This window comes from Xenopus laevis, chromosome 8L (genome assembly GCF_017654675.1).
Source record: "Xenopus laevis strain J_2021 chromosome 8L, Xenopus_laevis_v10.1, whole genome shotgun sequence".
NCBI lineage: Eukaryota > Metazoa > Chordata > Amphibia > Anura > Pipidae > Xenopus > Xenopus laevis.
The window spans coordinates 102925932-102950252 of NC_054385.1; the positions used below are offsets into that span (position 1 = coordinate 102925932).

General features: G+C 39.8%; 1 protein-coding gene across 1 annotated transcript; it reads right to left on the reverse strand.

Annotated features, from left to right (window-relative positions):
• Positions 1 to 413: 413 nt before the first annotated feature.
• scg5.L (secretogranin V L homeolog) lies at positions 414 to 20932 on the reverse strand. The gene is made up of 6 exons (XM_018231170.2): positions 20829 to 20932; positions 19017 to 19248; positions 7869 to 8018; positions 5397 to 5506; positions 2837 to 2890; positions 414 to 866 (listed from the first exon to the last, which is right to left on the reverse strand). The coding sequence occupies exons 2-6, from the start codon at positions 19240 to 19242 to the stop codon at positions 780 to 782; spliced, it is 627 nt and encodes a 208-aa protein (XP_018086659.1). The 5' UTR covers positions 19243 to 19248; positions 20829 to 20932; the 3' UTR covers positions 414 to 779.
• Positions 20933 to 24321: the final 3389 nt, after the last annotated feature.

A 24321-nucleotide genomic window follows, 5' to 3' on the forward strand; every position in this document is an offset into this window, starting at 1 on the left:
AAATAGTGGATTTGGTGCATCCCTAACATAATGTCTCCCAATTGTCAAACAGTAATGTAATAACAGACACAACTTATCCCATCAGAGGATGCTTTTAGAAGAGCATAGAAATGGGGACACTAAGCACCTGTTTTTACATTGTCCAAATGATGTTCATTGTGTATAACCCCTCCCCCCATAGGACCCCCTTTTGCCCCTGGCAAACATTATATTTGCTTTACTCCAAATCCAACCTGGTTACTCATCATATGGTTAAAAAAAAAATCACTAAACTTTGGATTTATTCAAATAATGATGGAGCCCCAAGGCGAGAGAGAGAGAGAGAGAGAGAGAGAGAGAGAGAGAGAGAGAGAGAGAGAGAGAGAGAGAGAGAGAGATGCAGAAGAGATTTTGAAGAATAAACACAACTGCAGTACAAGGGAAAGATCTTTATTGTGCATATGGCTAATTCTATCAGAGTGCGAGAGTGGGAAATTACTGGAGAACAAGGGGCTTTAACCTGTTCAGTCCCAGTCAGCGCTGAATGAGTTAAAGTTTCCCCTCAAAGCAACAGGGGAAAAAAAACACACAGGAAAGAAAAAGATACCATTCCCCTAATTTAACAGAAAGCAGAAGTCTATATTTTTTATTATCAATGACAACATAATGTTATAAGTCCAGCTGTTTCCCATTCACAAGTCTATAAATAATAAACATGCTGCCAGTCAGTGAGGCTCTGAAGCGGCAGATAGGATGCCGGGCTGGATCACAACGTCCGCGGCTCCATCACTTGGCTCTGCTTACTCTTCCTCGCCAGAGAAATGTGGGACAGACTTCTTGGCTACCACTTTGTCCAGTTTCTGTCCCTGCAAGTATGGATTCACTGTCTGGAGGGGTATTGAAGGTGAGAGGAGACAAAAGTGAGCAACTCCTAGTGTACAGAAAAGGCCCATGTTTGTCATCATTTACAATGGCTCAGTTCCACTAGCAGCCAGAAGAGGGAGCACCACTGGTACTACGTTTTCATCCATAATTTTCTCTTTCTATTTCAGAAGCAGAATACTGGGCTTCTCTCTCACACACACAGAAACAATGAATTCTAAGATATAAAGGGAAGGATGCCAAAGATGAAAAAGCTAATTTGTGTGCCCTGGATAATTATTATTAACATGTATTTAATAAGCGACAACTTATTATACAGTGCTGTACAATAAATAGGTGTATATATTAAACATACAGATTCCATACAAAAAACAACATCCAATAACTGATCCAAGAGTTAAATAGAGCCCTGTCTAAAGCATGGGCAGTGTACTACCAAAGTGCTTTTATATTTATCAGCTCTATTAAATAAACCTTTGGAATGGGTTTCTTTTTTGTGGTTGTTATATACAGGGATCATGAATATGCATTTGGTAGCCCCTGGTTTGCCGAGTATTGTACATAAAGTCACTTTTCAGACATTCCAGACAGGGTAACTAACTTGGCGACACACATTTTTTCGTTGGTCCTATCAAAAGGGATCTGATAGACACGAAGGATGGTGCTAGGAATATGCATTAAATAGTGTATATTACATATATATTACCATCGTATTAACAGCTCTAGCAAAAGTCAGTAAACCAGATTTCATAAGAATATAAATTAAATTCAACATCATGCGTCTGATATACCCCCTCCCCCTGTAATGGGCACAACCCTCCCCCTGTAATGAGCACAACCCTCTTCAGTGAGTATTTGTATGTCATTTGTATGTGTGACATGTACTCCCTTCTATTCCCATTCTATCCCTGCATGATGATGATGAGAACAACATTAATAATAATTTCAATTTCAAGTTGTTATTGAGACCCGGGGTATTGAGCAAATGGTCTGGGGTACATACCTTGGGTTTTTTAGGCCTGCCATTGGCTCATGCCCATATACTAGTCCCACATCATACTCAGTGTTTGCAGACATTCCCCCTGCTATACCAAAGCTCAGTGCAATTGAGGAAAGGTGCATATACTGTACCACCGACACGTGTGTGAGAACTTCTAGTGCTGGGATATACTCTAAGTGGCTGATCGATTTCTTAAATCTGTTGTTGAGAGGCAGCGCACTCCTGGGCCTTTTTTTCTCACAAATTGCTCATCTCCAGACCATAGGTAAAATCATTGTACTTTATTTAAACATCAGATTAATTATAAATAGCGTCTGAGGTCTGATGCGTTTCGTGTTTGAACACTTCCTCAGAGACCTCACTTTCCGTCATCGTATTTAAACCCCTCCAACCAATAGATTTCTACATACCAAAAAATTATCTTGGTGGGGGTCCCATGAGTGCAAGAACAAGGTTTTATCAGGAGCAAAATAACCTGCTTCTTTATTTTAGGAATGTGGGAGGAAACAGGTAGGAGAACCCAGAGGAAACCCGCACAGCTATAGGATAAAAATGGGGAATTCTGTCTAAATGTTCAGCCTCAAAGAGTAAAGGTGTCCATAGACTTAACAATTACTATCTTTTTTTGGAAAAGATCTTTACAAGAAAGACAGTTTGTTTCAATACACACGTGTAGAGCTAAATAGTCAGATATACATATAGAAACAATAGAATTCTACTTGTATCTGACGATTCAGCACTAACAATGGCTGATGTTTAGATGCCTTCAAAGGCACCGATCAAAATTTTCCGTCCAGCCCGATCGACGAGCCGATATCCAAGTCTTCTGCCGATATCGGCCGGCTCGTTTCCCACCATACACGCACTGAATATTATCTGTACGATATTATCTGTGTCTATGGCCACCTTAACTTCCTTTCTTTCCCAATTAACTTCTCTACTAAAATCTGCACAATAACAATAGAAATGGTTTACCCGCTTCTGTCTCTGTGATGCTCCTTTAATTTTCTCATACAGCAGTTTCTTATTCTGCAAATGGGAGAGAAACACAGGAAAACCATTTGTGAGCAACACTGGCAGCAGAGAGAGGGCAGAGGCTTTAGTTACGGATGACAATGGTGGGTAGGAAGACACTGAAGAGGAGGTAAAGGAAAGCAGAGCATAAAGCACACTATACAAGTTATCATTCAATTATTCTGCACATACATATTAAAACACTTCTATAAGGTCTTTATCTTACGCTGAAGCTAAATTATAATACCCCTGCCAGCCACAGTATCCAATATATATCTATATATATATCTATATATATATATATCTATATATATATCTATATATATATCTATATATATATATATATATAGATAGATATATATATATATATATATATATATATATAGATAGATAGATATATATATATATATATATATATATATATATATATATATATATATATAGATATATATATATATATATATATATATATATATATAGTAAGTGCTTTGTTAGAAAAAGAATATTTCCTCCAGACTGTGCATGTGTTTCCAAGGCTCATGTCCTGTCTTATTGTTTCCTGTTTCATAGCAGGGGTGATGAACCTGATTTTATGGTCTTCCTCACTTTAAATCATGACTAATAAAAGTTCTTTTTTGCCAGTGAGTAACACAGTACAGTTATACATAGGAAGCAAGTCATCCTCTTTGTTAAGACTTCATCCTTCCATATGAAAACAGCCGTGACTAATAACGCCTTTCTTTTACAGCATTTTGAGGATACATTAAAAGGTTTTTTTTTTTTTTTTTTGGTGGAAAGGGTCCTGTCTTTTCAGCCTCTGCAGAATGTCTCTACTTGGTAAATAACATAAAACTTCTTGTATTATAAAATTCTCTGTTCTTTACTCTCCACCACATGACTGGGCCGGTTCATACGCAATGCACCCTCGGCTGATGTTTCTCGGTGGAAGGCACATTACCTTTTCTGAGCCAATCAATACCTCTTAAAATAGAATCCACCCCCCACACAAACCCTATACTATGTCTCTATTCTGCTAATCCTTTTTCATTAGTTAATCATTCCAACCTGCACTACATTCTTTCACTGCTGATGCCCCCTGCTGCAGCCTACGTCTTCTATTGACACAAACCAGTACACTCACTGTATTACTCCTAGTAATTGCAATAGTTATCCTATTTATTTTTTAAAATATATTGGATAACCCCCTATTGTCTGTATATTTGCTATTGTCCGTAGCCCAATCCTGTACTAGAATGCCCAGGCACACACTGTTGCTTTTCTGTTTTGCCTAGAATTTTTATTGCCCTTTACCATGCTTTTTATAGATCCTTTCCCATAATGTGAAAACTATTTGCAATCAGAATTCAGGTATAGGATCTATTATACGGAAAGCTGGGGAGCTGGGATTCCCAGAAAGATCACTGATGTTCTACCTGGGCTAAATTTGTCCAAGTGATAATCAGGGACACTTTAGAGAATTGAGCTAGAAGGGCTGCACTGATTGTATTTCCTTTAAATGCAATGATTTTGCAACCAGTAAACTTCTATTTAGTATTTTTTTTCCTTTTGTCCTTTCCTGATATCATTGTATGTAGCCACACCAGTCAGTGGATATATCCACCTAATTCTTAGGGTTAAAGGGGTTGTTCACCGTTGAGTTAACTGTTAGTATGATGTGGAGAGTGATTTTCTGAGACAATTTGCAATTGTTTTTTATTTTTTATTATTTGTGGGTTTTTGAGTTATTTCGCTTTTTATTCAGCAGCTATCCAGTTTGCAATTTCAGCAATCTGGTTGCTGTGGTCTAAGTTACCTTAGCAACCATGCATGATTTGAATACGAGACTGGGACTTAAAAATAAATAATGAAGACCAATAGAAATGTTGCTTTGCTAAAACATACTGAAAGTTAAATTAGCCCTATTGAGTTCCAGAAGTTGCACGCCCAGGAGACTGTTGCCACACATAGTGGTCTTGCTCTCCTCGTAAACCTTTTTTACAGAGACAATTTTATAAAGCCTAAAGGGTTTCCAACGCTTGTCCGGGGGGCGATTCCTTCTCTCATTGCACAATAAGCACCGTAACAAACAAGAAATAGCTGCAAACGTCCTGCTAGGATTCTGTTTTGCTTTGTGACCCATGATTTGGTTGAGCATGTATGATATAGTTATTTCCTTGCGACTATTTTGTACAAATTCAATTTACTGGATTACTCCTGAAGGAAAGTTCACATATAATATTAAATGGTGATATAGCCTGAAGACCATGAAGACCCTATTTTAAGATTAAAACATTCTTTTGGGGTTAGAATGTACCAGCTTTTGGGAGTGATTTGGGCCCATTCATCCAGTTAACCCCCATGATGTTTCCTCAGTGAGTTTTGGAGCAATGATTCACGCGAGAAGCACAGCACATGTCCAAACAAATGGTGTCACAAAAGTGATTAATATGGCGCCTGTATTGTCTCGTTTTGCCCAAATAATGGTGACTGTGACATATCTGACCAGCTCTTTGAGACTCACCCATGTTGATGCTCCAGGATAGTTGTGCTCTGGGTCATAAAGATTTTGGTGGAGCTGGTACTCTCTGCTAAATTGAGCTGTATCTGGGGTATCCTCCAGGCACCCATCACCTGCAAAATATAAATAGCCAATATAAAAAAAAGTAACCAATAAAGATAATTTAGAAGTGTAGGTGTCTTCTCATCAGAGTATTTGTAGGTTACCCATAAAAGGTCACTTCTGTCTGAGGCTCTTATGAAAACAATGATACTTTTTAGCTGTGTAGACACCAGTGTTCTACTGTTCAATCCTGCAACAATCCCACATATATGCTACCCTTTCCATGCAGGATGGATCCATCATAATTAGTGCTGTGTTCATGCTAGTATGAGTTGCACAATGTCCTAAGCATGGCAAGAGCAGGAGAAACATTTATGTGAGGAACGAAGTTAGGATGGGTGGGGGAGTAGATGCCTATTGCTACCACTCACTTATCTGCCCGACATCTATTCCTGGTTTAAAGGAGTCTTTGCTATAACATTAAGACCCGGGCCATGCACCAACATTTCTCGGTGTGATGTAACTGGCTCCAGTATGGTCTACCTACGCAGAATACAGAGTAAGTGCAGGATTCAGTAGCTGAAGTAGAGGTACCACATGGCACATCATGTCCCAGCATTTGTTTAAATGGGGGAAAAAAAGGTTTGATAATGATCTATTTAAATGGTGTGATACATAGTGAGTCGAATTTCTGTTTAGATAAAGTTTGCTCCATCCATATGTGTTATTTCCATTTGTGCGTGTATTGTAAACTGGGGCACGGTCCATTCCATTAAGATAATACAATATTGTACACAGTGCTGAGGTTTGGGAGGAAAAGGATTTACTTTATTGAAAAGTAATGGAAGCTTTTTGTGCAAGGTGGACTGGACAATGCAAAAGTTGTACGAGATGAGGATCTGTCAGTTGTGCGTTGAATTAAAGGGGCGGGTCACCTTTTAGTATGTTGTAGAGACAATTGTAGGCACCTTTTCAATTCTTTATTTTTTTTATGGTTTTTGAATTATTTCCCTTCTTCTTCTAACTTTTTCAAGCTTTCAAATGGGAGTCACTAACCCCATCTAAAAACAAATGCTCTGCAAGGCTACACAATTATTGTTATTAATACTTTGTTCATTATAGAATGGTCAGTTCTAAGCAACTGTTCAGTTGGTCTTCATTATTTTTATTACAGTTTTTTAAATTAATTATATTCCAGTCTTGTATTCAAAGCAATGCATAGTTGCTAGGGTAATTTGGGCCCTAGCAGTCAGATTGTTGAAATGGCAAACTGGAGAGCTGCTGAATAAAAAGCTAAATAACAAAAAAAATAAAAATAAATGAGAACCAATGGCGAATTGTCTGGGAATATCACTTTCTACATCATACTACAAGTTAATTTAAAAGTGAATAACCCCTTTAAAAATGGCATAAAATTCCGTAAAATGTAAAATCAGGGACATACATGAATATGTTTTGTATATTGTTGGGATCACAAACCAACATTGTAAAACAAGGGAAAACTTAAAATCAGGAGACATAAAATTGAGGTTTCACTTTATATATTCTTTAGGACCATTATCTGAATTGTGTAGCACCCTATCTGTTGTCCAGTGTGTCCACTACATCTCTCAGCATCCCCATATAGTTCTGCATGGTTACTATAACTCGCCTGAAGAGCTAGACATCTAAAAAAGCTTTTATAATAAGCACCTTGTTGTAATTCCCTTAATAACTAGTTTTACTTACTAACAGCTAATAAATTCAACTCATTAAATTTATATTAAATGTAATGCTTTATTTTAGGATTTCTATTTTTTAATGTGTCCTTTTAAACACAGTAGAAGTCAGATGCCATAGAATGCTTCTAAAAGACAGAGGTCTGACCACAGGTACAAGGAAAACTGGATTTCTGGCAGTTACAGGAATTGATAGAAGTCAGATAACCTTGTCCCAGAACCAACTCCCCTCTGGTCCCTTTAGAGGATGAATGGTTAATGCAGTCAGGCTAAACTGAACTGGTAACTGATTTACCAAGAACACTCTCACTTTTTGCCTTAAGCAAAACACGTTAAACAGCCAAGGGTCCAGTTAACGACCCCCTGCACTCCTTTTCTCATTTGCACAGAGACAGCTGGACGCCACTTTAACAAGCGTGGGAGGAGGCAATGAAGCAGACAGAAGAGGCAAAACAGGTGGATGCCATAGGCCACACAAGGCCAAGCTTTGGGCTCCCTACTCTCTGCACTGTCTGTTTTGCAGGGGCACATTCACTCTGTAAGTACTAAGAGATTGCTTTCCGTGCATGGCATTTCTAACATCTTTATCAAGCAAAGAAAGTAGTGACCCTCATCTTCCAAACTCTCTATGAACATAAAGTTCTGCTCATGTGGACTGAGAAACTGCAAACCATTCTAACTTCCATCAGAAACAGTAAACATTCCATCAAAATACCAGTTTTTCCAACAGGACAAGGATTGGGTGGGTTTGGATATCCTTGATCTTCTCGGAAATCCTTGGGAATATTATCGCCCGTGAGCTCTGCTACAATATTTGGGATGTTTCCATAAGGTCCCAAGTGCTGCAAACCTTCATGTGCGCCACCTGTAGGGGACAAGAGACTTGGAGTTAGAGAGGTGTCCATTGTAGAGACCAGCAAGGAAACAACAAACAAATATAACTTGCTTATGCCCGTGCCTCACTTTAATGCATTTCATGAATTAGATAATAAACAAAATGAGTACTGGCTGAAGAGATGGTTTTTATAGCCTAGTATTTAGAGGGGCATGGTAGGGAATACTTTAAAGAAACAGAAAAGAAAATTCCTTATCCTATCAAAAATATCATATACCATGTGGGCAAAATGCATTGACAGAACAGGAAGTAGATCTGATCATTTGGGCCTTTGGCTCAAGCAAATGGAATATAATTTTCCATTTCTGTGTAGTAGAGTGGTATCTATCTGTTCTGCTCTCTACGTGACTAGTCAAACACCCTGAAGGGCCACCCAGTGTACAGCCACCTTAAGCCTAGCTGTAATATCCCCCAAAACAGTCAGGGCATCAGGGAAGTTAATACAAGCAGCTACTGTAGGTTCACGTGCCCTGACCCATAGGGTACCCTTTGTCATGTTCTGGGCAAATTCTCCACCAGGTCCGGACTGAGAATTAAAATAGGCCCTGGCATTCCAGGTACACAGAGGCCCAATCAGCCCATACAGAGGTCCAAACAGCCCCCACCAGCCCACTAAATAGTGACTTTCTATGGCACCTTATAGCAGCCCCTCTGGCATTTGCCAGAACACACAGATTGCCAGTCTGGGCCTGTTCTCCACTATTTAAAATGGAATAGTCACAATAATTTAATGGTACTGGTGCTTTTTTGCAGTGGTCACTTTTACAAACAGTGCCTAAAGCTGGCCATAGACACAAAGATATCATCGTACAAAACAACAATTCATACGATTTTCGGACAGTGTGTGGAGTGACCATGGAGATTGGTCATTCAGTAGATTGGACAGGTTAAAAGATTTATAATGGCTACCAATAAGATCTCTCCATGTATTGCCTATCTGACAATGTCAATTAGAGATTGTCACTACTATTTGTCGGAAATAACTCTCGTACGATTGCTGCCTGTCAATTAATGGCCCCAGCATCATGGGAGTTAGTTGCAGGTCAGAAGATTGGCATGGATGATCGTTCGTCTGACATAGGCTATAATCTGCACGTCTATTGCCATTTTGAGTAATTCCTAGGACTGCTGTTTAACCCCAAATTATTTTTCTAAAATAATTCATATTTACAGAGACAGGGTTGTTTATCAAACTATAATTATTATCCATTATTTATATACTTCTACTATACCATGCAGCGCATTGCAAGATATAGGTCATTGACGTCAGTCCCTGCCCCAGTGGAGTTTACCATCACAGGTCCCCATCACATTTAATAGTCTCAAAGGGCCAATAATCCTGCCTGTATGTTTTTGGCTGAAACTAGAATACCTGGAGGAAACCTGTACAGCCACAATATAAGGATAGCACACCTAGTAATCAGGTCATAAATGAACCCAGTAAAAATAAATGGATCCCTATATGTTGGTGCCTCTAACGCAGCTATGGCTAATGGCATGAGCTAATCAACTCATTTACACTGGACAAATAAGCAAAGTAATGATTGCTTGCTCATTGGAAAAAGTGCTAAGAAAGGAGTAATGGGTTTACAATGGCTAAAATGAAGACAGGAAAATACAGGAGGGAATATATTACTGAGACTTGATTCCTTGGCTATTTGTAGCTGCCCTCTCTGTGCCATGCTGCAATACCGTCTCATGGCACCTTTGTGTCGTACTGTCCAAAGTGTCGCAGAATTAGACACCGATAGCCAGCCGACAGGGGCAGCCCCCATTGCAATGTGATGCTCCTGCTTGTTAATCAATATGCAGTGCCCCACTTGTAAGCAGTTTGTTTTACAGTGTGTCACTTCTGATACATTGATCTCCCCCCCACCCAACACACACATCACAGACCCTGTGGCACCATGAACTGCCCATAAAGAAAACAGAGGTACTTAGCAGGCTCCAACACATATCCAGTTAAAGTTTAACCAAATGACAGCATTCCTTCCATTGTAAAAATACATCTCTCTCCTTCTGAGCATCAAGGGGCAAGTAGCACAGGAGGGTTTAGTTTAGGCCATGAGTGTCTTTGTGTTTACTTTCCCTTAACTTCCATCCACATAAATAGTAAACAAGTGGCACATAAAGCTCAATATTCTCTGCTCATAAATGGAACAAAAAAATGTAGAATTATGGATAGATGTTGTAGCGGGCGCAAAAATAACAGATTAGCACTGGAGGCAATTGTAGTTTGTAGCTGTGTTTTTACACAATATACAGAAATCTGTGACATTCAGCATATACAGTACTGGCAAACGAGAGGATATTTCCCCCTATATAACTAACTTGGACAATATCAGGCTTTAATCTGACAGTCGGTCCTAGGGCCAGGCAATCATATTACAGAGGTGGGTATAGGAGCTGTCAGAATGAGAACCAGATCAACTAGCCAATGCAGCCCCTCGTGTGATGGGCAAAACAAACCTGCTCGATTGACATCTGGTCGATTTTCAGACAGATATCAGTTGGGTGGCCCCATCAGAGGTCACCATACACGGGATCTCTGGAATGGCTGAATAAATTTGCCCGTGTATGGCCACCTTAACCAAATAATGTGCCTTGTGTATATTAGGGCAATGGCACAGCAGGAGGTCGCAGAGTGGGTTGGTGCAATAAACATGTTCACCTCTACAGCAATTGCCTGAAATCACTTATGTCACAAGATAGGAAACGTAGCAGTCCAAACTATTTTAGGCAAAAATGTGCCTCTTTTTGTCACTTCTCACAAACGCAGTAGGGACCCTGACACCCAACACCAGGACATTGTTTCGTGCTATGCAGTGTACTGCCAGGGTCTTGGTTAGTTGTGTAAGGTGCTCTAGGAACTTTCTGCATTATGGGGCCCTGATGGTGGTGCAATGTGCTGCAGAGTGTCATGGGAGTTGGAGCCTGACTCTACTGCATTATGAAGCAGGAGCCTAGGAACAGAACACAAGGAGATTCATTTTGGGAAGGTAGGTAAGTGCACAAAATGGAGCAAGCATTGATAATCCAGGCACTTGACTATAGGGTACTATTGCAGTGATCTCACCAACCCATTGGATGTTGCTTCCATTGGTCTGAAGGTAAGATTTAATTGCATAAAAAATGTGTGTACTGTCAAACAAAGCCTTGTATAGGCTACCAGTCCACATAGAGGCTACCAATAGCCAATCACAGCCCATATTTGGCACCACAGGAACTTTTTGCATGCTTATGTTCATCTCCCACCTTTTGGAATATGAATGTTGCTCCCCTGGCCTATTGGTTTCAAGCGACTCTCTTGACCACAGCTAAAAAATAATCTAAACTTTATAAATATAAGTATGTATCAGCCTCTGGTGTGGGATCTCATGCTCAAGATCCTTGTTTGATTCCCTGTGGCAAGCCCTTGTAATTATGGATAAGTGACTTAATCTGCTGGTGTCACAGCATACTTAGTGCACTTATAATGGCTGCCTGGTTTACTGTAAATAGCTTTGAGTGCCACAAAAGCTGATGCAATCTGTCGCTCCAACACCATCCTACAAAATCTCCCATGTAGTTAAGTTCTAAGAATAAGGACTAAGGTTTGAGGCTACACATGCTTCAATGGTGGCACCTAAAGAAGAACTAAAGAAGAACTAAAAAATTATAACTGTGTAGCAGATAAAAATCATGGCAGCAGATCTGTAGTCACCAATACAACTTGTTGGAGTCTGCTTTTTTAACTTACAACCCAACACTGTAATGTACATGACTCCATCGTTTGTAAAGGAACAGCATCGCCACCTGGTGGTGAGGTGTCAGCTCTGCAGCTTCAGTCCAGCATGTGATAGCAGTTAAACAGAAGATTTTCTAGCATTCCTAATCATATGCAAATGCATTCCCTGCGTGATGGGAAATAATACAAAGCAGACGGATTCCTATTCCAATGTATTACATCAAAACACTATCATGTGTCTCTAAACTCCACCTAATACCAAATGCCTGTATTACATTGCAAGCCCCGGGAGATAAGAGATCTGAGAGTCCGATGAACAGGATAGATTGGTGAAATGCTCTTTACTGCCCTTCTCTATCATGTACTGTGGGTGAGGTCCTGGAACCCAATCAGATCAAGAGGGTGATTTTTACATTTTAGAACACAACATTTGTTGTTAAGCCTAAGATAAAGCCACGATAAAGTTCACTTTGAACTATGTTCACTAAGTGATTCTAGGCTGAACAATGCTATGTGCTTGGAAGTAAAGCTGAAGTTGCCTTGTTTTAGCCAGAATATAGAAGGCAAGCACCTCCACTAAGGCAGAACATTGCCTCTCTGCATAACTGTGGAATACAGGACAGTGGGAACAGATTTATAACTTCATTAGCACAATTAGACCACTCTGTATGTATGTTCTCTGCCCTGGCATACAATTAATATAAATTAAACAGCAAAGGGGCCACAAATGAATGACTGCCTGGATAACTTGATATGTGACTATGGGGCTTACATAAACAACTTCCTAGTACTTTAGAGCAATTAAGGACTAGAATAAGGCAACTCTGCAGATAACTCCAGGTATAATGAACTCCTCCTTAGCTATAAACCAGAGAAACAAGCTGCAGCTGAGGCAAGAAGGGGGGATTGTTTACACAGAGCTCATTATCTCTTTTGATACAAACATTCCTGATTACAGAGAGAGGTAGAGAAGGTAAGCAATAAACATTTTCAACACACAACCTATACATTAAATATGTGTAAAGGTTTTTAGTAACATTTAATCTACAGAAAGAACCAATTCTATGCTAAATACAGTAGGAAAGGTTCTTTCCCTTTTCTCACTGGATAGCCTATAATTTGCTTTATTCACTGGCTGAATAGTTCATTACACATGTTTTATTTTCTTCTTGAACTTGTTTATTTTGACCTTGCACATATTAAATACGCCCCAAAGAAGTAGCTCCTTTCTGTAGGCAGGTTAATTGAATCCTGTGAACCTCACACAGATGAGCGTGTGTGAATAGGATGGGGAGCTTAGATTGTAAGCTCCACTGGGGCAATCTGTGATTACCATTTTTGTCCATGGAAGATTTTTACCAGTGTTTTGCTGTCTGTCTACAAAATCCTTACCCTAATTCATGCATCACTGGTCACTTCCAACAACAAAACTCTGTGAATCAGAGACACTGCCAAAACCGTAGAGACCATAAACTGTCATTATTTAAATATTGGGCTCATTTATGATCCTTGTGGAAATGTACATTTTTTTTTAGCTAAGTAGAAAACTTTTATAGCAGACATCTGGCCTAATTTTATGGCTAAATCTGTTATTTTCTAACTTACATTTAAATCTGAGAAAGAGACTGTTGCAGGGGAAGGGAGGGGCTTGTTTCTACAGAGCTCATTATCGTTTTTTATCGTAGGAAGATAGGGAACATAATGTTTTTTTTTTTAAACCCACTTAATAAAAAACCATGGAATGTTCAATCCACGGCCTGTTTATCATGATGTGTGATAAGCGGAGTGAAGCATTACCAGTCATGTTGCCCTGAGCAACCAATCAGCAATAAGATTTCAACAGCTGGAAAACAAAAGCAAAGATCTGATTGGTTGCTATGAGCAACATCACCTGTAATGTTTCACTCCACTTTTTACACAGCATGATAAATAGACCCCATGTCACCCTCCTGCAGATTACCTAAATATATATGCGAGCACATTATGGAAGCTTGAAATGATGGAAGCTGCATTGTGGGTAACATCCAAATCATGTGCTGGATATTAGCCAACAGATATGGGGGTTATTTACTAAACTCCGAATGCAAAAATCATAAAAAACAAAAAAAAAAAAACACAATTTTTTTGGAATTTATTAAACCCCGAGGATGGAAAAGTCCAAATCTGAAAATCCGGCATCTCAGACCTGTCAAGGTTGCGTATAAGTCAATGGGAGAAGTCCCAATGATTTTTTGATGTGCGCTGGTTTTCGTGCAATACTCTGAAGTTTTAAGGCAAAAATCTTTTCTGGTGAAAAATCTGAAAAAATTGTGAAAATCCGATGAAAAATCCAAAAAAATCTTGAATATCAGATTTTTACCCGCAAATAGGGTTGCCACCTGGCCAGTATTTTACCGGCCTGGCAGAACTTAGAATGCAACAATTTGATTGGTTGCCATCTGCTGGCAAGTTTACCCTTACTCTGTGACTGCCTTGTCTAGGAGGACTTAACCTTTCTAATGCATATTCCTGGGGGTCAGGGACATCCCCTACTACCTGTGATACAATGGATAAACTATATGGTTCCTTTCCTGGTATGACTATTCACTAAAGTGGAGTACAGGTATGGTACCTGTTATTCAGATTGCTCAGGACATGGGGTTTTCTGGATAACAGATCTTTCTGTAATTTAATTCTTCGTGCCTTAAGTCTACTAGAAAAATCATGTCAACTGTAAATAAATCCAACAGGCTTGTTTAACTTCCTATAATGATTAATTATGTTTTAGTTGTGATCAAGTACAAGGTGCTGTTTTATTATTACAGAGAAAAAGGAAATAATTTTTAACATTTTGGATAAAGTCTATGGGAGGCAGCCTTTCTGTAATTCTGAGCTTTCTGGAGTGTAATGCATGAGCTAGAAAGCTGGCAGAGTAAGAGTGATGGACAAATGAAAGCAAACGGAATGTCTTTTGTATCAGAAATCCACTATGGAAAAAAAGCAATCAAAGGGGATTAATAGAAACGGAAATGATGTTGAAATAATGTACAAATTGGTTACTGGATTAGAAAAAAAACCCATTGTTTAGAGCGTATCTGGAATAATTCTTTTTCATTATTCTCTCTCTTGTGTTCAGTAACTGTAGACCCTGAATTAGACACACACCCTGAGCTGAATGCATGTTGTGATGTTCATGATTAAGGCCTTCTCACATATTCTAAATGAATTCACTACCAACCTCTCAGGTTTTCCATCTGCTCCTTATACGTAAAGCACTAGTCCTGTTCCATTAGAGGCTGGGGGTTATAGGCAGAGACAGAAGCATACAAACTAATTTGGAGGGGAGAAAGCACCCTGGTTGTTTAAGATTTCAGTCGGCACCAGACTTGTCGCTTGGCGCCAGCCTTATTTTTAGCCCTTTCAGCACCAGAGCCTGATTAATATTTATGACCTTTAGAGAGTATATAAGCCAAACAAACACAAGGTTTAAATCAGAACACCCTAAATATAACATTGTGGTGTACACAGGCAGCTGACTGGGTGATCTCCATCTCAGAGTTGGCAGAATGGTGTAAAGTGGGGGAATCCCTTAAATTATTATGGGGCATTAGGTTTAACTTTGAGGCCTACGTCTGCTTTAAATACCAATGTGGGTGTCACTGACTAGGGCAGAACAAATCCACTATAAATTGTTCTTTCACTTAGATACCGTTTCCAGGCGTTGTTATGGGGCACCTACGAAAGGAGGGACTTCGCTCACATATATTGGGGTGCGGCTGGTCAATTTTTTTCTAATTCGAATACATTTACATTTTATAAAACTCAAACTCATGTTTGCTTATTTATTAAAAAATCCAAAGATAACATCATTGAATAAAACCATTAAAAAAAACCCACAAAAAACCCATGCAACACATTCTTATCCTACACATTATTTTCAATGGGTTTCACAAAAATTTGAAAATCTCTAAGACCTTGAATTGAAAAAAAAAAAACACATTACATTTTGATTAGGACAACTACCATTGACTTCTACACAAAGTCGCAAAGTTCAACACGAAAGTTTTTTTTAGCTTAAAACATATCGAATAGGGATGGGTGAATTTTTTCGGTTTGTTTCACCGCAGAATTGACACCCATAGACTTGTATGGCTGCGTGCGTAAAAAATTAAAAGCCCCATGTGCTCTTAAGTATGTCTCTTAGCAGATTGCGCATATTCATAGTTCTTATGGTCAAAATAAATTATAAAAAGGTGATTAATAGATCCCAAGAAATTATCAACCCAAGTCTGCACTTTTCGCCTACATCACAGCCTGGTGTTTAGGGGAGAACTGAGAAGCCTTTAAAAAGCTTGTTGTGTTTCAGGAATCCACAAGAAGCCATTGTTTGAAATGGTCAGTTCATTGATAGGAGATATAATATGAGAGATGTCCTTGATAAGTCTCAAGACTTTGATAAATGTTAATTCCCTTAAATCTTTCCTCCTTTAAAGATTCATCAAAATGTCATTCAAATAAAAAATGTCAACGGTTCCTAAGAAGTGCCTAAATTATTAATATAAGTCTGAAAGGGTAACTGGGACACTGAAATGTGGTATACAAGCTCCACACATTCATCCACCCGATCAAAAGTTTGCAGACCCCCTCTTAAAGCAGCTTAGAAAATACATTTTCAGGACAAATATGAGGCAGAGGACAGGGAATTCTGATTGTTTAGCAGTCAATAAACAAGGAAAAATCTGTAAGTCTGATATTTCTTTTCATTAAGAAGCTCCCAACTGGAAGAAAGTAGAAGTTCCTGAGCCTGTGCCTCATAATTGTTAACCTTCTTAAGGTTTTTGTCTAAATAGAGGTAACTGACCTTTAGGTTAATTTACTATAGAATGTCCCATTTTTAGTCTATTTGTGCATTCATTTTTTTCAGTTGCCTTCCTCTGCCTCTTTCCTGCTTGCAATTTAAAATCTGGTTGTAATGATCATAAAGAATTCTAAAATCTCTAACTACAAAGCAGCTGCAAGCCCCAGAATCAGCCATAAGTGAACTCAAAATCCATTTCCCTTGGAACTTAAAATAGAAAGTGAGATGAGACACCTTATAAAGAGAGCTTGTGCCCAAACAAACACAAGGAAAAGGCTTACTACCAAACTGGGATAAAGTGTTTCCCCACAAGAAAGGCAACATTTAAGGTGTCTTCTTCAAGCAAGCTCACTTCACAATAGCGAACGATCAATCCAGCTTCATTTGTTTAGTGGACACTAAGGAGAAGGGGCAGAAAGCAAGGGAAGGCAGCTCGAAAGGAGCAGCAGCAGATGTTGGCAGCAGCAGCAACTGTGGGAGGATTATGGCCTTGAAGCTGGACTCCAATCTGCTGGTAACCTACTTTCAGCTCTACAACAGCTTGCCTACTAGCTAAAGAGCCATCTACACTGGACTACTTGACTGATAAACTATAGTTTCCAGAGACAAAACAAAGAGATGGGCTTACCATACTACTCAGAGGTCCCTGCAAGCAGGCCCGGACTGGCAATCTGTGGGTTCTGGCAAATGCCAGAGGGGCTGCTGTAAGATGCCATAGAAAGTCACTATTTAGTGGGCTGGTGGGGGCTGTTTGGACCTCTGTGTGGCCTGTAGGGGCCTATGGGTACCTGAAATTCCAGGGCCTAATTTGATTCTCAGTCCAGACCTGCCTGCAGGGGAGAACTTGGGAAGTGAGAAAAGTTATAATTGCTAGCAAAGTTGAGATAGGTTGGGCTAAGATCAGAATAGAGAGTGAACGTTCAGTATCACTAATCAGGAAAAACTCAGAACAGGCAGCAAATGTTCAGAGTGAATATTCAGGACAAGGTTAGGACAGGCAGCCATGATTTGCAAGGTCAGGATCAGCGTAAGAACAATAACAGTAGGCAAGGAAGAAAAGTCTCAGCATCAGAAAGAGGCAGATGTTGGTACCAATTATCCAAAAGTCTTCAACAGGGAACAGACTTGTGGCTACATTGACATCATGTATGGCCAGCTTTAGGAAAGCTATAAAATCTCTTTGATTAACAAATTCTATTTTATCTATTCTAAACCTGTTTAAAGGAGGATGAACCAAACCCACATGGACCTTTAAAAAATGCTTCCCACACAAAAGGCCACCTTCTCCTCCCCAGTCAAATGTTCCTCTATGGCAGTGATCCCCAACCAGTAGCTCGCGAGCAACATGTTGCTCTCCAACCCGTTGGATGTTGCTCTCAGTGTCCTCAAAGCAGGTGCTTATTTTTGAAATCCTGGCTTGTAGGCAAGTTTTAGTTGCATAAAAACCAGGTGTACAGCCAAACAGAGCCTCAATGTAGGTTGACAATCCACATTGGGGCTACTAAATGGCCAATCACAGCCCTTATTTAGCATCCCAGGAACATTTTTCATCCTAGTGTTGCTCCCCAACTCCTTTTACTTCTGAATGTTGCTCACGGGTTCTAAAGGTTGGGGATCCCTGCTCTATGGCCACAGAAAGCAGAGCAAAGCGGGGATGTTAAGTTCCATTGTCTGGACTTATGACATAAGAAGTGCAAGCTCCCCAGCATCAATCACCAAGGAGCTTGCACAGTGGAAGCCAATTGGATCCTGGCTTGCAGTGCAAGTTTTACAGCGGTTTTCATTATTATCCTATAATTGTCATCTTACAGTTTTAGAGTTATTAGTAGGTACCTGGGGCCTAATATTCTAATAACTTACTAATCGCATAGCATGATAGCAGCAGTAATTGCTTATAGCAAGTGAAAATTGTTTGGTTGGGGAGCATGTGCCAGTTAGTAATTCACTGTTCATTCACTGTTCATGATCATTGAGGGGGTAAATGGGAGCCCTGTCAGATACCATTGGGCAGTATGGGCCCAGACTGATGCAACAGTCCAATTTCAGGAGAGCAAAAGAGACAGGGCTTGCAGTAGGAATGGGTGGAGTTTGGGCACTTTGTTGGCTAGTTTGCAGGCAATGGGGCATAGATGGTGGATAGTGGTGGGGTCAAATGTTTTCTGTAGCTGAGAATTTATTTTAATTGGGGCACCCCTATGTAGCATTAAGAAAAAACTTTGATAATAACCTTTAGTGAAGTTAAAGTTAAATCAGGCTGCATAGTTCCCTGCACAGAATGATGGAACTATTGTTTGCATTGAAGGGGTTTCTGCAAATTATTTAGAAGTTGAGAATGAAGAACATGACTGCCCAGGGAGTAAAGCCTAGTTGTGAGAATAAGGTCACTAGCAAGAATAGAAAGTACCTTCTATGCTCTGTGGACCCACAAGGTTCATTGCCTGGTGTGCAGGATATTCCACTCTGGGTCTGGCAATACCCAACTCTTCCATAACCCCATGGAGGAGACGCTGGATGTCTGCTTCTGATACACGGTCTGGTGTCCGAGGGCTGTGACCGAGAGAAGGAGTGAGGCCATAGACCATCAACAGGACCATGGGTAAGGCCAGTGGTATAGCTGAATACATGCCCATATTAACCTGCAATCAAGAATAAAAATAATACATTAACTTGTAGAGTATTTGTTAATATTCCTTTCCATGCCAGTGGTAGGCACTTTGATATAAGCCATATGTTGGCATGTAAATAAACTCACAGCACAGATTACACAGGTTAAATCCCCTCTTATTTCCTACTGCATCCTTTTAATAAAATGAAACACAATTGCCAACATTGGATTAAATCCTCTGACCACTAAAAAGATGGATGATTCACTAATGTGAAGCCATTCAGCAAATACAAATGATGCAAAGAAACCTGGCACATGTATGTAGTAGTAATAATAATAACACTGGCACAGCTAAAGGTTACTGGGCTTCCCGATCAACCTCCAGGAGGTTCATGTGTTTCATACACAAATATAGAAAGCTGGGATTCCTGTGAGGCCCCTATACTTTTGACCTTCAGTAGGGAACAGCTTAGGGTAGGGGAAAAATTAAATCCTGGCATCAGGGTGGCCAGAGACTATGGGGTATGTTTACTATGTCCCAATTATTTTCAGTAAATAAACTAAGGATATCCAATAGGGTTGCACCAAATCCACTATTTTGGATTCGGCCGAACCCTTCACAAACGATTTGGCCGAATACCGAACCAAATTGGAATATGCAAATTAGGGGTAAGAAGGGGGAAACATTTTTTACTTCCTAGTTTTGTGACAAAAAGTCATGCAATTTCCCTCCCCTAATTTGCATATGCAAATTAGGATTCGGTTTGGCCGGGCAGAAGGATTCGGCTGAATCCGAACCCTGCTGAAAAATGCCAAATCCTGGATTCGGTGCATCCCTAAACAAACTGTAATCCAGACTGGAAATCTGTACATTTTGGTAGGAGGCTGCTGTAGAATACCATAGACAGTCACTATTTATGGGCCTCTGGGTACTTGAAGTTCCAGGGCCTATTTTGAATCCAGACCTGTTCTTAGTATTCCACCAACAGCCAAACTGGATAGTAGTCTGGGAAATGTGGTTCAACAGCTCCTTCTTGTATTATACTTCTGCCAGATAAGGGTCCAGGCCTTCCTACCGCTTCTCTAATGTAGTCCCTACCATCTGGCATCCACCAGGCCCACCACATCTATATTAATGTAATGAGTAGAACTATAGTAAAAGGCAAACACAACAAAACCTTTAGCATGCGCTCCCCTGTCTGCTTATACGAATATACATTTGTGCTATGATTATGATTAGAGAATTATTTAAATAAATTTGGATTTTAACCTACATACTCGTCTCGTGAAACCTGCTATAAGGTGGGCTGCAAGTGTGCCTCGGAGAGCTCCCATTGCTATTATACACTGCATCGTGTGAAGACACTGTACAGCTGCTGCCATGAGGATACGAGTATCAATTGGAAACATAATAGAAAATAAATAATGCATGCCATATAGCAGGTCTCAGGGATTCCTAGTGAGCAACGGGCTCGGCATTATCTACATAAACACAATGAATTGCACCAGTGGTTTACACATTAAGTTGGGATGATGCTGATGATGAAAGGCTTTCATGCGGATCGGCACCCTCAGCACCAGAAAGAGAAAAAATAAAAAGAGGAGACTTACAAATATGGAGGCAGAGACAGCAGCGAGGAGAAGCGAATGACTAGTGAAGAGGAAACAGCTGGGAGGGGGATGAGGATGCAGTGGAGCAGAGGGGGGAGTGGGAGGGGAATTGCACTAACAGGTGAGATGGGAGGAGGAAGAGATAATGGACAAAGCCCAAGCTGCCTCACTTGGATGCTATGACTGCTGAGAGGGAAGGCAAGTCAGAAAATTGACCCAGGGCTGGGTGTCACAGTGCTGTCAGGGTCAGACAAAGCAGCAACATTATGGTGCAGTTTCAGGGACAGCTGGGTGGCCTAAATCCCTCTTTGTGTGTGCTGTACAGCTGGCAGTATTTGCATACGCTCATCATCAGTTTTAATAATAACAATATGACAGTTGCACAGGAACTATTGTCACTCCCTTTCTCAGATGCATTTTGCCAAAGCTATGACTACAGTCTGTTAGTATTAGTAATGCTGTTCGTAGATGGATAAGGTACTGGCTAAAATATAATGCACAGATATTTTCATTGGTAAATTCTTGGAGTAGGTATCCCACAAGCGTCTGTATTGGGTCCACATACATTTATACGCAGCCTATTATTTAGCCAGAATGTGGCATTATTGCAGCAGAATCTGGACAAGCTGGCAATTGGCCAGCTAAATGGCAGACAAGATTCAATGTTGATAAACACAAGGTTATGCACCTGGAATTTAAAAACATAAAAATAGGCAGCATTCCCTTAGCAGGACTGTGTTAGGTGAATTCATAAGAGAAGCAGGGCTGATCCTATCAAATGTGGGGCCCAATTGGGACCATGTAGGCGGGGCCCCTAGACAAAGTGTTGCTGGCTACTGACACACCTAGTATTTAGGAAAATAAGGGCATACAGGCACAAAATAGAAAGGAAAGGGGCAGACAAGGTAAGAGAGTGTGAGAGATGAAATAGGGGCACATAATAGGGGCACACAGGGTAAGAGAGAGAGGGAGGAAATAGGAGTGGACTGGGCTAATTAGTTTGGGGCAGGCTGGGCCGATTCAGCTTGGGAGCAGGCTTGGTTGGATTGGGGGCAGGCAGGGCCTATCAAGGTTGGAGGAAAGCTGGGCCTATGAGAGTTGGGGGCTCGCTAGACCTATGGATTTGGGTCGATGGGCTGGCTTATCAGAGTTGGGGGTGGGCTGGACCTATGGATTTGGGGATGGGCTGGACTCTCAAAGTTGGGGGCAGGCCAGGCAGCATCATGTGCTGAGGGAAATATTATCTGTGCTGCCCTGTGGTGCGGGGCCCCCAGAGGTGCGGGGCCCTATTGGTCCAATAGGCCTAAGGCAGGCCCTGAAGAGAAGGATCTAGGTGCTTGTGAATAATGAATTTAACTGTAGGATACAATGCCAGTGAGCAATAGGAAAAGCCAGAAATTGTTGTCTATTAAAAATGTTTATATTCACAACAGGAGAGGGTAATTCTTAAGACTTTTAGATTAAAAGCTCTGCTGAGCAGCAGCCTCTCTCTTGTGTAGACTTAACTTTTGTATGTAATCTTTCTGTTCCGTGTATACACCCATTTACTATACAGAGCTGTGAAACATATTGATTTATGAATACATGATATTGCATACACAATGCAGTTTTGCCCTCCAATGCACAAAAGGGACATTATTAAAATAGAGACAACATAAAAAAAGAGCAACAAAGGTGATCACGGGCTTAAAAAGTCTGAAAAAAGACAAAGAGGGGAATTCACAAAAGTGGTGATATTGAGACAAAAAAAAGTGTCAGATTTGCCACCAAACCTCTATCTCCACTTTTGTGAATTTGTATTTTAAACAGATAGATTTCAGATTTTGTCTTTAGCACGGCATTTTTTCTGAATGTGTCTTTAGCCCTCACTACACCTGTCAGTCAGCCATCAAATTGGATTTTTTTTTTGGGGAGGGGTTTATTATACCTAGGAAAATTATATATTTATTTCAGGATAACCTGGGCTTTCTAAATCTGCCTACATGCTTGTGTAATTCCACTTCTGTAACAAGATATAAGGGTCTAATTACAAGAAATGCTATTTTACATAATAATATAGGGATTTGTATCAGAAATATGTTTTATTATCTTACGTCTCAGTGCTGCTAAAACTAAAAAAAATGGCTGGGAGGCTTTACTTTTCCTTTAGATAATATATTCACTCAAATTGCTAATTTTGGAAATTGTTGTAAGCTCATTTAAAAATCTCAGCTGTCAATCAAATATTGCCTGCCCCTCCTCCTTTACACCGACAGGGTTAGACAGAAACTTGTGCCCAGAGTATAAAAGTGATTTTGCAAATGATCTGACACACAGGGAGGAGTTATACTGAGCTTTTTAAAATGTCGGGAGAAAATGTTTAAAATGTCGTTATGAAGTAGAATAAAGGTAATGGTCAGATTGTCATCTTGGGAGTCAGGAAGGAATTTTTCCACCCTCTGAGGCAAATTGGAGAGGTTTCCACTGGGATCAAACAGTCGTTTAGCAGGTTACCTTTTGTATATAAATTACATAAATTATACATGCAACTTGATTTAGACCCATGACACATTCTTACAGCTTATGGAGTAACATCCAACAATCCGAAATCTTGTTTGCAAATGTTTATGTCAAAGCATTGGAAGAATATTAGTTCAAGGTATAAGCAAAAACAAGTCTTTGTGCACAAGTACTGAATTCCCATAAAAAAGATTTTGTAGAGACACTGAATACAGCCATGACTGGTTAAAGGAGTAATTCACCTTCAAGTTAACTTTTAACATATTGGCCACTTTTTAAAAACTTTATATTTCTTTTTATTAAATAGTTAAATGACTTATTATACTGCAGCTTTCGCACGTGTCAATGTGCAGCCAAAAAATATTGCCATGTAAGGCTATGATTTTATTGCTATTATTACCGGTATGAGACCTGTTATACAAAATGCTTGGGACCTGGGGGTTTTCCAGCTAACAGATCTTTCTGTAATTTGGATCTTCATACCTTAAGTCTACTAGAAATCCTGTAAACATTAAATAAGCCCAATAGGCTGGTTTTGCTTCCAACAAGGATTAATTATATCTTAGTTTTGATCAAGTACAAAACGGGATTATTTGGATAAAATGGAGCCTATGGGAGATGGTCTTTCTGTAATTTGGAGCTTTCTGGAAGATAGAAGCTGCAATACCATGTGCAACACATATGTTATTTTACTTCAAAACAAACGTGATTGCAAACTTGTTTTTAAAGTATATCTTTTTAATAAATGGTGTTATTCTTTTTTGGATTTATATCTATCTATATAGGAAATTGTCGAACTGAGCTAAAAAGAGAGGAAGGATCTGCTAATACTATACAGGCAATATACCTTAATTTTGGCTTGTAAGTAGGCGTTTTAGCCAAATAGTGGATACAACTACTTGGATATAAAGGGATCTTTCTTTTGATGCTTTCAACAGCAGTGGAAGATTTAAAGGGGAAGCACACCTTATAAAGAGATTTTTAAACACCAGGT